Source organism: Larimichthys crocea, chromosome XVIII (assembly GCF_000972845.2).
Source record: "Larimichthys crocea isolate SSNF chromosome XVIII, L_crocea_2.0, whole genome shotgun sequence".
Lineage (NCBI taxonomy): Eukaryota > Metazoa > Chordata > Actinopteri > Sciaenidae > Larimichthys > Larimichthys crocea.
The window spans coordinates 13,186,419-13,204,111 of record NC_040028.1 but is presented as its reverse complement, the minus strand read 5'-3'; the positions used below and the strand labels follow the sequence as shown (position 1 = coordinate 13,204,111).

At 41.7% G+C, this 17,693-nt stretch overlaps 3 protein-coding genes across 3 annotated transcripts; all 3 read right to left on the bottom strand.

Moving 5' to 3' along the window:
- Positions 1–5,200: 5,200 nt before the first annotated feature.
- LOC104938700 (gamma-crystallin M2) lies at positions 5,201–6,041 on the bottom strand. The gene is made up of 3 exons (XM_019270153.2): positions 5,954–6,041; positions 5,584–5,826; positions 5,201–5,491 (listed from the first exon to the last, which is right to left on the bottom strand). The coding sequence occupies exons 1-3, from the start codon at positions 5,981–5,983 to the stop codon at positions 5,216–5,218; spliced, it is 549 nt and encodes a 182-aa protein (XP_019125698.2). The 5' UTR covers positions 5,984–6,041; the 3' UTR covers positions 5,201–5,215.
- Positions 6,042–9,886: 3,845 nt separating this feature from the next.
- On the bottom strand, positions 9,887–10,738 carry LOC113748138 (gamma-crystallin M2-like). Its single transcript, XM_027290877.1, has 3 exons — positions 10,651–10,738; positions 10,296–10,538; positions 9,887–10,203 (listed from the first exon to the last, which is right to left on the bottom strand). Exons 1-3 carry the CDS (start codon positions 10,678–10,680, stop codon positions 9,928–9,930), a joined length of 549 nt encoding a protein of 182 aa, XP_027146678.1. The 5' UTR covers positions 10,681–10,738; the 3' UTR covers positions 9,887–9,927.
- A 2,583-nt stretch (positions 10,739–13,321) lies between these two features.
- LOC104938701 (gamma-crystallin M2) lies at positions 13,322–14,109 on the bottom strand. Its single transcript, XM_019270157.2, has 3 exons — positions 14,080–14,109; positions 13,710–13,952; positions 13,322–13,614 (listed from the first exon to the last, which is right to left on the bottom strand). The coding sequence occupies exons 1-3, from the start codon at positions 14,107–14,109 to the stop codon at positions 13,339–13,341; spliced, it is 549 nt and encodes a 182-aa protein (XP_019125702.1). The 3' UTR covers positions 13,322–13,338.
- Positions 14,110–17,693: the final 3,584 nt, after the last annotated feature.

Genomic DNA, 17,693 nt, shown 5'->3' with positions numbered 1-17,693 from the left:
AAAGCTCTGCAGCTCTAATTTCACCAGCAGAAAATAAAGAAAACCAAAAACATGATATTTGAATGCCACATGCCCAAATATGCACTGGCACACTGGCACGGCTTCTGGGTAAGTAAAGAGTTTATTCGTTTAATTGTTTCGTATGTAATCCAGCGTTACATACGGGACAATTAAACGAATAGAAGCCACCCATCGCGCACCGTGCCAGCCTCCAGCCTGTTCCCAACCATGCTGTTAGTCATAATGAATGAGGCATGCGTTGAACCAGGCCACCTTGCCACGATGTTAGTTAGCTGCATTCGCGCATCACATATGATTTGAACATTGAATGAAAACGTTTCCTACTTAGATAAACAGCTCCCGTTGGAATTCCCCTGTTGCCAGGAACCGGCTATATTGCAAGGTCCTCTAACAACGCTAACGCTGCCTTTGTTAATACCATTTTCTTAAGCACATTACGCATGCTTTTATATCCACCCATATAATTGCGAACACGTGGGTGTGTTAATTGTTCATAAGTGTGTCTCTGATGTGCACATCACTCTGATGACTACTTGTTTTCACATTATTAACAGTTTCCCAGCTTCACCTCTAAGTGTCGCCAAAGGAACAATAGCTGTAGAAACGAGCGTACGACAGCTATGGAATTGGCGTGGGGCACGCACATTTCTATGATTGTTTCACGTTTGATACATTTGAACGTGAGCGTGGGAAAGGACGTACGCCACTTTTTTGTGCGTACGCAAGCTTTGTACATGAGGCCCCAGGTATTTGCCATTTGGCACAGAAGTGGCTTGATCTACTTTCAAGATCTTTTCACTGATGATGGCTTTGCTTTTTGGCTTTTTAAATTTCTATGTGAAGATCATAATTTACCAAAGTCTTATTGTTACGGGCCAGTAAGACTGTTTTTAGCATGGTTTTACTTTTGTTACTTTTTTACCGTTTCCAGTTTTATGTTTGAATGCTTTTATTTGTGTTGTGCTTTTAATTTGCATGTTTTTACTTGTGTTGTGTTTTTTTAATTGGCATGCTTGTGATTTTAATTCCTACTGCCGTAAACACACCATTTTAATGTTGAGTCACCACACCTGGAAGGTTCCCCCCGTTTCCTCAACAGATGTCAGTGCAACCAATCAGCAAGAAGAGAGAGGTTCCCGGCAGGAAGTAAAAGTGGAGGAGAAAGTGAGGGTGGACACACGAGAGGGACGCCAAGCAGATGAAGTTAGACATCTGGAGCATTGGCCTAATCAAGAGAGATCGAGAGTGTTACAACGTGACATACTCACAGTGGCAGGGCATAATGCTCTGACAGGCCAAGTATCCCTTTGGGCCCTAGTAACGCTCTGTAGTGTGTTTGTGCCGTTGCACTATAGCCTGTGCGCTGTGTGGACACCCAATTGGCCGTGCGTTTGGTGTTTAGGGACTTCCAGGATGCTGCCAGAGGGGAGCAGTCGAGGTACCTGCAACACTAGACGCGACGGCAGACTCCCCCCTACCTCTGAGCGTCATGATACCTAAAAGGACGTTGACGGAGGGGAGCAGACAGGACAATGGCACCACTGAACCGCCATTATACCCGGTCTGCTACCACTATAGGCTTTTATTCCCCACTTGTTTATAGACTGTTTTAACTGGACTGGTGTGCTCTTAAAGATAATTTTAATTATCTGTCCCTCTTTTATGGTGGATCTTGGTATTGTAATAAAAGATTGTATAGTGCACCCACACATCCACGGTTTTATGTCCTTTCACTTGGTCACCATCAGTGTGCTCTCCCCCCGATTTATCTTAAGAACTTGTAACCTAATTTAAAATAACCTTTCTTCATCAATTACAGATGTAGCAACTTAAAAGTTCCCGTGTTTCCATGACGGGGCTGTGACTGGTCCTTGGCTGGTCCTTGACAGGTCCTTCGCAGGTCTGTGACGGTAATGTAATCCCCCGCGATGACGTAGTCAGTGAGGCCCCTACTGGAAACGCCCCTAAGCAGTCTGTGTGAAAACCAGCTGCAATGCCTCATTTGTCCACGGGGAGGAGCAGTGATGTTCCGCTCTCACCGTAGACTGTCTAAACTAAAGGCCAACAACTCACACCGGACACGGAACGGAAGCGGAACGGCACTGCCGCGGTCACCGTAGCAAATAGAATCCAGTCTAGTCAATGAGAGCACTCACACAGGGCGCGGCTCAGAAGCGGCTCACCGCGCCACGCCGCGAGCTTTCCGCAGGATTTCTATTTTTTCCGTGAGCCGCGGCTAAACCTTGTAAATTTCAACAGAGCACTGCGCACCAGACAAGAAATCCGACAGAGAATCAACATAATAAACTTCTGCCCCCTTTCAAAATAAAACACAATACGCAGTTCATGTAGCTTTTTACAACTTCACATCAACGTTACGTCATGACCGGTGGCACCAGGTGATCAAAGATCGATCAAAGGGTCTCAACGAGAGACTAATTGTTGAAGTGGAACAACACACAATCATTTATGACACAACAGATGCTTTTTATAATCTCCTCCACGTCGCAGAAGCAAAGTCAGCTGTTTGTTGTTGTTGTTTTTTTTATACACAGTTTATCGCGGGGTCTCGGGTATGTTCAGGATTCTCGCGTGATCTCGCGTGAATACGGCCGGCTCGCTCCGCTTCCGTTCCGCGGCTGATCCGCGTCCGGTGTGAGTTGACGCCGGGCAAAGTACCGTTCCGCTTCCGTTCCGCTGCTGTTCCGCCTTCTGTGTGAGTCCTGTGTCAGACACATCTGAACAGATACGCTGGGGTGAGCCGATCAGCTGATCAGCGGATCAGTTGATGGGAAAAAAAAAAGTTGTGATAAGATAACACTGAGGCAGCGCTGCAACCGCTCGTATCTGCAACTCTATGTCATGCACAACAACATGCCAACATAAACTTGTTATTAAAGAAAACTCCATAGCCTAGATGTTGTTGATTTGGTAAACAGTGACCATAGGCTAAATGGCGTAAATGGAAAGAATTACAGGTGAATCAAATATGAAACAAGTCAAGTATGTTTGGTTTTAATAAGGTTTGCAGAATAAGCTTACGAAACCATCAAACACATATATTTAGGCATTCCATGAAAGACTTTATTTGCAAGGAGGCTAAACCAGGCACAAAACAGGAGCTCGTCGAGGACATACCAAACATACGTGACTTATTTCATACATATTGTAACGGACTGTGTATACACTGTGGCTGTTGAGTTGTGTTCAAGTAAGTTAGGCTGCAGTGTATGGGGTGACGCCTGGGGGGGTGGCATTGTTAGAGGCTGTGAAGCCTGTCAGTCATGGCAGTTGCCATGGCGTTGAGGGGCACGAAGTAGCCACCTGGGGTTGGCTGAGGACCCGTGGAGGGTGTGTTCAGGTGTGTGTGTAGAAGAGAGCGGGGAGAGAGCTAATGTGTTAATGTTATATGCTGCTGTGCTTGCCTGTTTTTATTGTTTTTTGGCGTTGGCTACGGCCCACAGTAGCCTGTGTTCCAGATTAGGAATAAAGTCCAGCAAAACCAGTTGCTTCGTAGTTTCATTGTTCCGGGTCACTACAATATTCTTTCCATTTACGCCATTTAGCCTATGGAATGGACGAAAATGAAAAGGAGTCATTCATGTTCATGAACACACTCAAATCACAAGGCTACTGTATAGTATACAGTACTCAAACCAGCTGCATTCTCCGCTCTGTGATCTGTGACACTGGGAGACCAAAAGCCCATCAAGTGCAAACAATGAGATGCTAAAGGGGTTTGTATGGTTTACCTGGCCTAAAGCGTGCACTACAGTAAATACCTGCATAACAAAGGGCTTCCAAAACGCTCGTCTCTGCAGCTCTATGTCGCGCACAACAACAACGAGCCCTCCCCTCCAAATAAACTGTTAATTAAAAATAAACCATCGCTTGTATCTGCAGGTCTGACACACAGGCCTGGCAGCCCCGTGACGTCCGAACCGTTTTTTGTAACTTTTTTAAGGGTTAGTTTGTTGTTTACATGCAGATAAGCGAGAGAGAGGCACGAGCACAAGAGAAGAGACGCTCCTGTAATCATGCAAAGACTAGTGGTGGCCATAGATTAATGCGCCAATCGAACAGCTGATTGCGCCAATGCCATCTCCTGGTCATACCCTGTAATCACATGAATGGGTGGAGATACATTAAAAAATCAACACGCCCAGGAGAAGGAGGGGGGTCACTCCGGCCATGGAACTTGGCAGGCAGTTGTCTGGAAGTCAGCTGGAAGTCGGCTGCCATTCAGCTGGCTTTCAGCTTGAACGGGAACTTTTGAGTTGCTACTACTCATCTACCACCCCCCCCCCCCCCCTCTAAATTTTTTCCAGGGTATCCATCTCCACCCTCCAAAGACCTAATGACTTAATATGAATCCATTCAACAAAAGAGCAATATCAAAAATATATGCATTAATTCTGGATAGCTGCTGGGACAAAATCAAGGCAGCATGGGAAGGAAAAGTTGGAGAAATAATACCAGAAGACATCTGGAAAAATACCATACAGTGCAAACACACATCCACAGATTGCATTACTCTAATGACAGACTGTCAAAGTTTTACTCTAATGTCGCACCGAACTATCCTAGATATTCCCCTGTTTCTTTGGGATACATGTTTTGGTCATGTCCTTCTCTGTACGGTTTCTGGTCTTCAATCTTCCAATCACTCTCAGCCATACCTGGCAAAACACTGCAGCCTTACCCTTTGATAGCTATCTTCGGTGTAGTTAGGGATGAGCTAAAGCTGTCCTGCCTCCATAAAAAAATGTATTTATCTATATTTATTTATTTTTTTCTTTTTTTTTTCTTTTCTCTCTCTATGACTGCTGTTCTAATCTTTACAATGCCCATTCTATGCCAGAGGTCTGGAATGTTGATGTCAGGTCCCCAAGGATCAACACAGATTGGTTTGAGTCTTTTTTTTTTTTCTTCCTGTCTGATATGTGAGTGTTTAAGTGGATGTGTCTGTGGGGATGCCACCTGGATGGGGTAGGGGGCGGAGGTTCACAACTTTTATAAGAAATGTTAAACTAATGATGTCAACGATCATCAATCACTGTTTTCAATATGGAAAAATGATAAATAAAGTTGTAAAAAAAAAAAAAGATGATGATGGAAGAACAGAAAACAGTCACAGGCTCACGTTTTTGTTTTATCTTTTTTTTTTTTTGGTTTAATTTCAAAATGAAATTGTCTACCACATGTCCATGATACGCCTCATGCTCATGAACCTGGAGCCGCTCCAGCCCATGTTCATGAAGTTCCTGTACTCTCCAGGCCTGAAGTACATCATCCTGCCTCTGTAGTGGGGCTGCTCGTACATCAGCCAGTGGCCGTCCATCACGTTGCAGGACATGCAGTTGTTCATACGGTAACGGTCCATGATGTTGTCACAGTCGTCCATCATCTCATACATCTGACCACCGAAGTTCTCCCTCTCGTAGATCCTCATCCTGTACTGGCCTCTGTACTGTTTTGGAAAAAAGAAATAAATGAATGTCTGTATATCAAGTTTTGTAAGGGATGTCAACTGTAATAGGTAGATGTCTGTTTTATACCTACCATGGGGATCATACGGCAAGACCTGATACCACTGTTCCATCCCCACATGCTCATGTAGTCAGCATAGTCGCCCCTCCTCATGAAGTACTGGTTTCCCATGTAGTTGGGATGGTCGTAGACCATGAAGCAGCCACTCTGCACCCTGCAGGAGTGGCATCTGCTCAGGTAGGAGGAAAAGTCAGAGCAGTCGCTCATGCACTCCCAGGAGCGACCCTGGAAGTTCCTGTCCTCGTAGAAGGTGACCTGAAAAATGAGAGATGCTGTAATTGACTGAAGAAGCACTGACATTTGATGCTGTAAATCTGCAGAATATTCTCTAAAAAATAACAGTCATGATATTTGTATTTTGTTTTTAAAATTATAAGCTTACCCTGCCCATGCCCATTTCAGTGGTGGTCATGTTTGTGCTGTAGGTGAGCTGCTGCTGTTGGTGTTGTTACTGCTGCACTGCTGTCCTGTTTAGTGTAACCCCTGCATTTATACCTGACCAGACCCTACAGAGTCAGTGGGCCCCCATTGTTAAAACTCCTATGTGATGGAACGGCTCTGTCACTGACTACAGTCAGTACACACATTCATAGACAAAGCACATACAGACACACATACCAACCCTCTGTTTCTGACTAAACAGTCAAAAATTGCACACATCCCTCTTTGCTTTACCATTTAGCAATGCAACCGTGGGTGCACATTTGGTATCTCTTTTATCTACATTTACTTCTTCATACATTTACACAGATTATTCTAACTTACCTTTTGTAAGTCTATCCCCGTATCATCTTGCTTTTTGGCATTCAGGTGACAAAACAGGGCCATAACTTTTATCTGTCATTAAATGGAATGATAATCTTTGATTTTATTTGTTATGTCAGTGATATAATTTGTTTATAATGTTAATTAGTGCCATCACAATTATGTTTTCAGTTTATTTAACCAGGTACATGTGGATGTACCTGGTTAAATAAATTAAAATAACATAACATAATAGGTATAGTAACATATTATAGTATAGTGTGGTACTACATAGTATAGTGGTGAAAGTATTCTTGAATGTAACAGGATAGTGTAATAGTACAACAAGACAATACGTTTAGGAAGGCTTTGTATATGAGGAGGAGGAATTTCAACTGCATCTGCTATGGGAGGTTCTGGTGACATCTAGTGATGTCGTCATGGGTGCAAGTGTATGTCTAAAGGCAAGCAGCAGAGTTCTAAATGTATTGGAGTTTGTTTAAGGTTTTGGATGGGGTGCTGTAGAGGAAGCTGTGGCAATAGTCTATTCTGGAGGTGATGAAGGTTATTGGAGCAGAGAAAATGAGTGATGGGCAGAGTTGGACTTGGAAGTTTTTGAGGTGAAAACAGTTCTCATGATTTAATTTATGTGTTATTCAATGGAATAGTCATTGTCAACGATCACTCAGAGGTTGTGACTGTGTGGGGAGGAATACACTGAGGAGTTGTCAATGGTGAGGCCGAAAATGTGAGTGGTTTTGGTGAGGGATTTGGGGCTGATGATGATCATGTCTGATTTGTCAAAGTACAGTTTGAGGAAGCTGGTGTGCATCCAGTATTTGATGTCAGTGAAGCAGTTAGAGATATTGGAATGAGTGCAAGTGGTAATGGATTTGGTAGACATTTAGAGTTGGATGTTGTCAGTGTAACAGTGGAAGCGGAGACCCTGATATCAAATGATATTGCCAAGGGTAAGCATGTAGAAAAAGAAAAGGAGAGGACCAAGCATGGAACCCTGGAACAGAGGAGAGGTGTAGGAGATGGTGTTGTTGATATGGACAAACTGTCTGTTTTTGAGGTATGTTTTAAGTCAGGAGAGGGCAGTGCCAGTGATGCTGAGGAAGGATTTGAGGAAGGAGTACGGTGTTCATTTTAGGACATCCTCAGATCTCAGACTCAGGTGTCAGACTCAAACGAAAAGGCATCAGAGTCGCCTAAAAGTCACTCAGTCTCAGAAAAACCTTTGTCATCTTCAGACAAAACGGCCTCATCCTCACACAAAACGGCATCATCCAATGGCATCATCCTCAGAAAAACCTTTGTCATCTTCATCCAAAACGGCCTCATCCTCACACAAAATGGCATCATCCAAAACGGCCTCATCCTCACGCAAAACAGCCTCATCCAGAATGGCCTCATCCTCACATAAAACTGCCTCATCCTCACATGAAACGGCCTCATCCAAAACGGCCTCATCCTTACACAAAACGGCCTCATCCTCACATAAAACGGCCTCATCCTCACATGAAACGGCCTCATCCAAAACGGCCTCATCCTTACATGAACCAAGAAATGAATGTGAAACCGAAACCACACGTCTCATCTGTCAACTTAACACACAAAATCATAGCTGGTTCCTAGTCTTCTAGCAAATTCACATGGATTGCTGAGAATAGCTACAATATTGTTGCTGTTTAGGCTAAATAAACAGACCAAAATAAATATGGCGTATTTTGATTCTTCAGCTGAGTGTTTGTAGTCTCCAAGGCAACCGGAGGACTGGAGGATAGATGGTCGTGTTGATCAGAGATAGTTGATCATAGTAAAAACGTCTCTGCGGTCGATGAACTGGTTCTGAAAGTTTTCACGAGCTTATAGCTTGCAGAAAATAACGACTTCCTATTATACCACAAATATGTTGGCTTGCTGTACCAGTTAACATAAACAACACCACTGTGTCACTGTAAAAGCTGTTGGCTACTTTTGCTAATTCATTAAGCTATTCAACAGCTCCCTCCTCTGGCCAATGCTGACTATAGGTCCATGAGAACTTGTTTTTTTTTTAATCGGAACGCCCATAAAGGGTTCATACAAAAAAACAAATGATTTTTCATTCTAAATTATTAAATAAATGATTTAGTATTTATTTTGGTCTGTTTATTAAGCCTAAACAGCAACAATATTGTAGCTATTCTCAGCAATCCATGTGAATTAGTTAGAAGACTAGGAACCAGCTATGATTTTGTGTGTTAAGTTGACTGACGAGACGTGTGGTTTCGGTTTCACATTCATTTCTTGGTTCATGTGAGGATGAGGCCTTTTGGATGAGGCTGTTTCATGTGAGGATGAGGCCGTTTTGGATGATGCCCATTCATGTGAGGATGAGGCCTTTTGGATGAGGCTGTTTCATGTGAGGATGAGGCCGTTTTGGATGATGCCGTTTCATGTGAGGATGAAGGCGTTTTGTATGAGGCCGTTTCATGTGAGGATGAGGCCATTTTGGATGATGCCGTTTCATGTGAGGAAGAGGCCGTTTTGGATGATGCCATTTTGTGTGAGGATGAGGCCATTTTGGATGAAGATGACAAAGGTTTTTCTGAGCATGATGCCGTTGGATGATGCCATTTTGTGTGAGGATGAGGCCGTTTTGTCTGAGGATGACAAAGGTTTTTCTGAGACTGAGTGACTTTTAGGCGACTCTGATGCCTTTTCGTTTGAGTCTGACACCTGAGTCTGAGATCTGAGGATGTCCTAAAATGAACATCGTATGGGAGAGAAGAATAGTGTGGCTGATGGCGTCAAAGGCTGCAGTGATTTCCAGAAGGATGACAATGCTGAGGTGAACACTCTGCAGAGAGAAGCATGTTGTTGGTGATTTTGATGAGGGCTGTTCCAGTTTTGTGTTGTGAACAGACTCAAGATTAAAAAGGTTCTAACAGGTCATTGTATATGAGAAAGGTTTTAAATTCATACATGCCAGGATTTTAACAGAAAAAGGAAATTATGGATTGGCTGGAAAATTGTCATGATATCAGGGTTGAGTCCAGTTTTATGTATATGACTGACAGCAACAACTTTGAACTTTGAGGAGAGATGAATTTGAGGTTTGTGAAGGATATTTTTCTTTTATCTTTTGAGTTAGGAATATGGGTGTCGATATCCATGGTGACTGCCCTTTGGTTGAGGCTGGAAAGGTCATTTGTAGTGAGACTAGACCCCTGTCTGAGCAGTGGGACCTGAGAAGCCAGTTTCAGGTGATGGCCCTTAATAATTGGTTTTGTGGACAAAGGAAGATGGTGAGATTTGACTGTAATATAATACAAAACTATAATAACTCTGCGACACACATCAAAATTATGAAGTTTCAAATGGGGTCATAAACATCTATAATGACATGTTGGCAGAAGAATCTGAAGAATTTGATTTCTTATATGCAAAACAAAGTAAGCAGTGTTGTGCTTGGTTTGGACACCTCCTTTGATGCTCTTAAGTAATCTACATTGTTTATTCAGTGTATTACATTTAATATTTTTGTAATGATGGAAGAACAGAAAACAGTCACAGGCTCACGTTTCTGTTTTATCTTTCATTTTTATTTCAAAATGAAATTGTCTACCACATGTCCATGATACGCCTCATGCTCATGAACCTGGAGCCGCTCCAGCCCATGTTCATGAAGTTCCTGTACTCTCCAGGCCTGAAGTACATCATCCTGCCTCTGTAGTGGGGCTGCTCGTACATCAGCCAGTGGCCGTCCATCACGTTGCAGGACATGCAGTTGTTCATACGGTAACGGTCCATGATGTTGTCACAGTCGTCCATCATCTCATACATCTGACCACCGAAGTTGTCCCTCTCGTAGATCCTCATCCTGTACTGGCCTCTGTACTGTTTTGGAAAAAAGAAATAAATCAATGTCTGCATATCAAGTTTTGTAAGGGATGTCAACTGTATTAGGCAGATGTCTGTTTTATACCTACCATGGGGATCATACGGCAAGACCTGATACCACTGTTCCATCCCCACATGCTCATGTAGTCAGCATAGTCGCCCCTCCTCATGAAGTACTGGTTTCCCATGTAGTTGGGATGGTCGTAGGCCATGAAGCAGCCACTCTGCACCCTGAAGGAGTGGCATCTGCTCAGGTAGGAGGAAAAGTCAGCACAGTCGCTCATGCACTCCCAGGAGCGACCCTGGAAGTTCCTGTCCTCGTAGAAGGTGACCTGAAAAATGAGAGATGCTGTAATTGACTGAAGAAGCACTGACAACATTTGATGTTCTCTATAAATAAACACTCATGAAATTTGTAATTTGTGTTTGAAATGATAAGCTTACCCTGCCCATGCCCATTTCAGTGGTGGTCATGTTTGTGCTGTAGGTGAGCTGCTGCTGTTGGTGTTGTTACTGCTGCACTGCTGTCCTGTTTGGTGTAACCCCTGCTTTTATACCTGACCAAACCCTACAGAGTCAGTGGGACCCCATTGTTAAAACCCCTACGTGATGGAAAGGCTTTGTCAGTCACTGACAAAGCCTTTCCATCAGAGAAACCGCATAGACATACATACCACTATTTTGTTTCTCGCTCGCTCGTTTAAATTTGCACACATCCCACCCTCTCATTGTTCAGTAGCACCACAGGTGCACATTCAGTAGCTCTTTTAGTGATTTTTAGTGATATTAATCTAATTCACCTTTCATGTGTTAAAAATGTACACTTCACACAGACTCACCCTGTCATCTCACTTCTGGTGCTCAGGTGACAAAATATTGTCAGTCTTTAAATGGTATGATAATATGCGCTTCTATTGATCGTGTGACCAAACATTTTTGTTTTGTTTTGTTGTTTGTTTTGTTGTTACATTGTGTGTCACTTGTCTTTTAAATAAAGGGAAAAAAAGGTGAAATAAAATTTGTATCTTTGTGTAAAATACATTTGTGTTAAAAGGGTGCTGGATTGATTTATATATTATGAAAAATATGCTCATTATATTTTTATAAAAATATTAGGCCTAGTGGGAGAGGCTACAGATGTAAAAACGGTTGCCTGAGCCATAGGGAAGTAAGTCTAGAGTTGTTACGGTGAAGGTTGAACTTTAAAATAAGATCCAGATAGAGATTGGATTGTATTTTTCTTTTGTTTTAGGTTATTCAAGTCATTGAACACCTCATTTTTGTGTGTGAACATGTATACAGAGTATTTTGGTTCATGTATACAGTATATTTTGGGGTTTGTAAATATTTGCACAGTTTGCACCTTGGCAGGCTGGAAACATCACTGTTTTTCTGACCAGGGTATTTTGAAGGTTTTTGAGGAGGTTGACATAGAACCCTTTGCCTTCACAAAGTGTTGTGTTTCATTTCAATAACTATTCTGAACTTCTTAAATGTTGCCTTGTAAACACACCCCATAGTAAAATAATAATAAAACAACCTTAAACTAATACCTGAACTCATGAAAACTAAACTGAAATAAACAAGCTCACTGTGTTGATATCATCTGTTAGCACAATTCTAAAAGCTGACGTTGCACAATGTAGTTTTGAATTTGGTTATAATTTGCAACACAATTCAGATGAGTATAGAGTGGAATATGAGCATTTTTAGTGAAGATTTAGATAGCAGTGCACAAAACCGTACATGGCAAATAGTGAACTATATATTCTAAATATATAGTTTTTTAACAGTTTTAGATGGTACTCATATTTGGTCATTCACCTTCAGTGGAGTTGATACTCTTTATACCATGTAACCAGTTATTCGTATTGTATTTATTGTAATTTATGGTGCTGTCTTGACCAGGTCTGTCTTGAAAAAAAATATTTCAATCACAATGAGACTGTTACGTGGTTAAATAAAGAAAATAACAAAATAACTTAAATAGTGCAGTATAGTATAGTATAGTATAGTATAGTGTAGTGTAGTGTAATATAGCATAGTATAGTATAGTATAGTATAGTATAGTATAGTATAAGAGAGTGTAGTATAGTATAGTGTAGTGTAATATAGTATAGTATAGTATAGTATAGTATAGTATAGTATAGTATAGTATAAGAGAGTCTAGTATAGTATAGTGTAGTGTAATATAGCATAGTATAGTATAGTATAGTATAGTATAGTATAATATAGTATAGCATTGTGTAAATTTTCTAGTATATGTATATGTCTATATAGTGTAGTCTCAGTTTCCTTTAAGATGCATCAGGATAGTGTAATGGTATAACAGGACAATAAGTCCAAACTTTGGGGGGCTTTGTATATGAGGAGGAGGAATTTAAACTGGACCAGAACCAAGTGGAGCTTCTGGAGGATGTGGGTCATGGGTTCAGGTGTGTGTTGTCAGATAAGCAGAGTTCTGAATGTGTGGGAGTTTGTTTTGGGACAAAAGAGAGGAGGAGGAGGTGCAATTGTTGACATGGATGAACTATTGCCTGTTTTTGAGATAGGGATAGGGGTGTCAATGTCCGTGATGACTGCCATGTTGTCAGAGATGTTTACGTTTAGGCTCGAGAGGTGATGTACGGGAACACCAGTGGAGCAGACCAGATTAAGGCAGTGACCAGAGGAGTGGGATGTGAGTAGCCAATAAGTGATGTTCCTTTGTAACAAGTTGTGAGGGATAAGGAAGGGGACGTGATTTCTCAAGTTTTAAATGAGGTCATGAATATCTACAAGACACATCAGCACAAGGGCCGGACCCAGGTTTTTAGTGGGCCTAAACAAGATTTTGTTTGTTTCCCCAAAACATTCCTAGTGCAATCAACAAATTACACATACAGCTAATAAGTGAATGAACACACACACAAAATAGACCGATCAATTCACATCAAATCTTCTCTCTTTGGGGGTTGGCAAATATAGCTACAAACTAAAACACTCTGTGAAAAGTAAATGAAGGTAGTAATCTATGTTGTTTATTTAATGTATTACATGAAAACATTTTTTGTGAGAATGAGAGAACAGAAAAGAGTCACAGGCTCACGTTTCTGTTTTATCTTAATTTTTTTAATTTCAAAATGAAAATGTCTACCACATGTCCATGATACGCCTCATGCTCATGAACCTGGAGCCACTCCAGCCCATGTTTGTGAAGTTCCTGTACTCTCCAGGCCTGAAGTACATCATCCTGCCTCTGTAGTGGGGCTGCTCGTACATCAGCCAGTGGCCGTCCATCACGTTGCAGGACATGCAGTTGTTCATACGGTAACGGTCCATGATGTTGTCACAGTCGTCCATCAGCTCATACATCTGACCACCGAAGTTCTCCCTCTCGTAGATCCTCATCCTGTACTGGCCTCTGTACTGTTTTGGAAAAAAAGGAAAAGAAATGAAGATCTGTATATGAAGTTTTGTAAGGGATGTCAACTGTAATAGGCAGATGTCTGTTTTATACTCACCATGGGGATCATACGGCAAGACCTGATACTACTGTTCCATCCCCACATGTTCATGTAGTCAGCATAGTCGCCTCTCCTCATGAAATACTGGTTTCCCATGTAGTTGGGACGGTCGTAGGCCATGAAGCAGCCACTCTCCACCCTGAAGGAGTGGCATCTGCTCAGGTAGGAGGAAAAGTCAGCACAGTCGCTCATGCACTCCCAGGAGCGACCCTGGAAGTTCCTGTCCTCGTAGAAGGTGACCTGAAAAATGAGAGATGCTGTAATTGACTGTAGAAGCACTGACATCATTTGATTTAAATCTGCAGGATTTTCTCTATAAATAAACAGTCATGAAATTTGTAATTTGTATTCAAAATTACAAGCTTACCCTGCCCATGCTCATTTCAGTAGTAGTCATACTTGTGCTTGGGGTGAGCTTCTGCTGTTGCTACTGCTGTCCTGTTTGGTGTAACCCCTGCTTTTATACCTGACCAAACCTTACAGAGTCAGTGGGCCCCCATTGTTAAAACCCCTATGTGATGGAGAAGCTTCTTCACTGACAGCATATACACACATAGACAAAGCACACACAGACTCACATACCAATATTCTGTTTCTCACTAAACAGTTAATAAAAATCACACACATCTCTCCTCACCTCTTTCCGTTACCATTTAGTAGCGCCACCAAGGGTGCACATTTGGTAGATCTTTAATCTATTAAAACTTCTGCATACATTTACACAGATTATTCTCTTACCCATTGTGTGGTGGAAATTCACCTCGCCACACAGAGTCACCCTGTCATCTTGAATTTGGCATTCAGTTGACATAACAGGGGCATAACTATTATCTGTCAATAAATATCATGATAATGCGTGGTATTATTGGTCATGTGACTGACAAAACTATGTTTATAATTTTATTTTGTGCCATCACAAATGTGTTTCGATTAAAAGTAAAAGGTGAAAAAAATAGATAATCTTTTAAGTATATTATAATATTTGTGTTAAAGGAGTAGCAACTATATATGTTACGAAAAAGGACATTTTAATTTTATAGAAATATTAGGCCTGGTTGGTGGGCTAAGGGTACAAAAGGCGCTGCCTGGGTCCTAGTGAAATGACCCTAGAGTGGTTATGGCAGGGGAAGCACCTGTTAAACTTTGAAGTGAGATCCATATAGAGATTGAATTGTTTCGTTTTTACTTGAATTTGAGTTATTGAAAAACTACTTTTTGTGTGGACTTGTATATAGAGTACTTTGTATATTTATGTTTATATATAGTATATGCTTTGGGTTTGTAAATATTTGCGATGTCCATGGTGATGTATAGTGACACCAGTGGAGCACCTGAGAACCAGTTTCAGGTGAGATTCCTTTGTAATGAGTTGTAAAGGTTAAAAAAAAAACAGAGTGAAGCAGTTTGTACCAAGTTGTAGGTGGGACGAGTTGCCGATTGTAGATGGTGAGGAGTTGAGGAAGCTAGTCAGCCGGGAGTCAGGAAAAGCCAGAGACAACAAAGGCAAAACAGAGTGAAGAGAATAGATATATTGGAGCCAATGCCAGAGCTTGATATTTCTGAGGCGGAGTTCATTCCCTCTAGTGTGACTCAGTTACAGCGGCAGGACCCTTCCCTACAGTGCCTCTTTGATAAAATTGTTTGTGATTCGACCCAAGTTACAGAAAAAGGCTATGAAGGCCGGCCATCTCCCTCTCTCCCCCTCCTTCTTGGAGAGAGCCAAGTGGTTTCCTCTGTGCACAGCCTTCGAAACATGTACCACACGTTTAATGTCTTTACGTTTGTTGCAAAATGTCCCAATGAAAATCAGTAGGAGAGTAAACAGTTGTGTTTTATGTTATTTTGGTTCAATTTAAACGATAAAACAGCTCGGAAAAGAAACTGCTTATGAGCTAACGACCAGAGAGTTCACTCAGCAGTACGTGAAACAAGCGGTGCTATGGTGATCGGTGCAGGATCGGCAGGGCCAGTTTTAGCTATGGGCAATGTGGGCGACCGCCCAGGGCGCAGTCTCCGTGAGGGCGCACAAGTGGCCGGAAAAAAAAAAAACTCGCCAATTTTCTATAGCACTCATCAAATTAGCGGAGTGCGCAGCCCCCGGGAGGGGAGGGGGGGAGAGGATCACTTGGTTGGCAAGGTGGAGGGGGCGGGCGATAGACTGATCCCAGGCGGCAAACTACGTGAGGGCGCACGACCGCTTATCAAGTTAGCAAGAGTGGGCGCTCTTGGGGGGGGGGGGGGTTGTTCGCCCAGGGCACAAATGTAGCCAGAACGGCGCTGATGATCGGAACCATGCAGCACCAGAAGAATTTTATTTATTATCGGTTAGCTTCAGTATAACAACATTTAAAAAGTTCAATCAAATTCAGAGACATTATACTCTAAATTCTTGGTCTTACTTAAAAATGCACACATTTATTTGTATTGTGTTAAAAAATATTACATGGCTCTCACAGAAATACATTTAAAATATGTGGCTTCATGGCTCTCTCAGCAAAAAGGTTCCCGACCCCCTTCTGACCTCATTCAGCATGATATTCGGCTTCTGTTACCCACACCACAACCTATCTGCAGAGTACAAGCAAAGCTCATACCAGCACTGGAGCAAATGTTGACCATGGGGGTTATAGAGGTTTGAAATGCTTGAGCTAGCGATGGCTTATTCTGTCGTCTTTTTCTAGCAAAAGTTACATTCCACAGGCAGTGTCTGTAGCTTGCCCAGTTGTAGAGTTCAGGAAAAAATCCACTTCAAAACGTTTTTTGTAATAAAGAAAAAATATAAATTTCTCTGTTTTATTACTTAGTTTCAAATTTAAGGTTTCACTGAGATACAAAGCAATGTGGCTTGCAACACATTGTGGAACTAAAAGAGGAAAAAGGAGCAGGTAAGAAAACCTTTAGCTTCCACCGCTCTCTAGCACTGACTGCTCGGTCACAAAAAAACAAAAACACACAAGTGCGGTCTTAAAGGGGAAGTACGCCTTTTTATCAATCTATACCAAGTCACTTAAAAACATGAATTCTAGTACTCTTTAACATTTTTAAACGTTTTTACATAAACTTCTAAATGAAATTATGCATCATTAAATTCTGTATATTTATATATTGTTAAATTCTATATCCTTTCCACACATTTCAATCAAGTTAACTGTATTTATCACCATAAACAGATCTTTGGCCTCTACAGGGGTTACTGAACCACATCTCACAGTGAGTGGTGTAGTCTTGTAGACTTCTCCAATTATTTTGAGGAGATACCATGTTAAAGAAGGTAATGTGTTGTTTTTTAAGTTGTGTTTTGCTCTTAATTTGTGAACGGTGGAGATTTATGAGGTGGATGATGCATTTATACACCGTGGGTAATTTCTGTGTTTCTGTAATGAGGGTGGTCTGAGCCAGGTGTAGCATAGAGAGAGGTGAGAGAGTATATTGTCTTGGGGACACCTAGGGGGAAACATTCTTGCATAGCAGGTGCAGACAGGACTAGTGTCATGTTTTCTTTTTGTTTTTTGCTGCATTCCACATTTTTTTGAAAGCACTAAAAATAAATGTCCACCCATGGGGACTTCCAACACAACCTCTTGAGTCTGCATCCTACTCTACAACCTACTTTGGCAACGACTCTCTTACAGACCCACACAACACAATGCCCAAGTTTTAAATGAGGTCATAAACATCTACGAATCTGACAAATTTGAGTTCTCATATGCAAAACAAAATAAGCAGTGTAATGCTTGGTGCATTACTACAATGCTCCTCTTGAGTAATCTACATTGTTTATTCAATGTATTACATTAAATACTTTTTTGTAAGGACAGAAAAACAGAAAAGAGTCACAGTCTCAAGTTTTTGTTTCCATTTTTTATTTCAAAATGAAAATGTCTACCACATGTCCATGATACGCCTCATGCTCATGAACCTGGAGCCGCTCCAGCCCATGTTCATGAAGTTCCTGTACTCTCCAGGCCTGAAGTACATCAT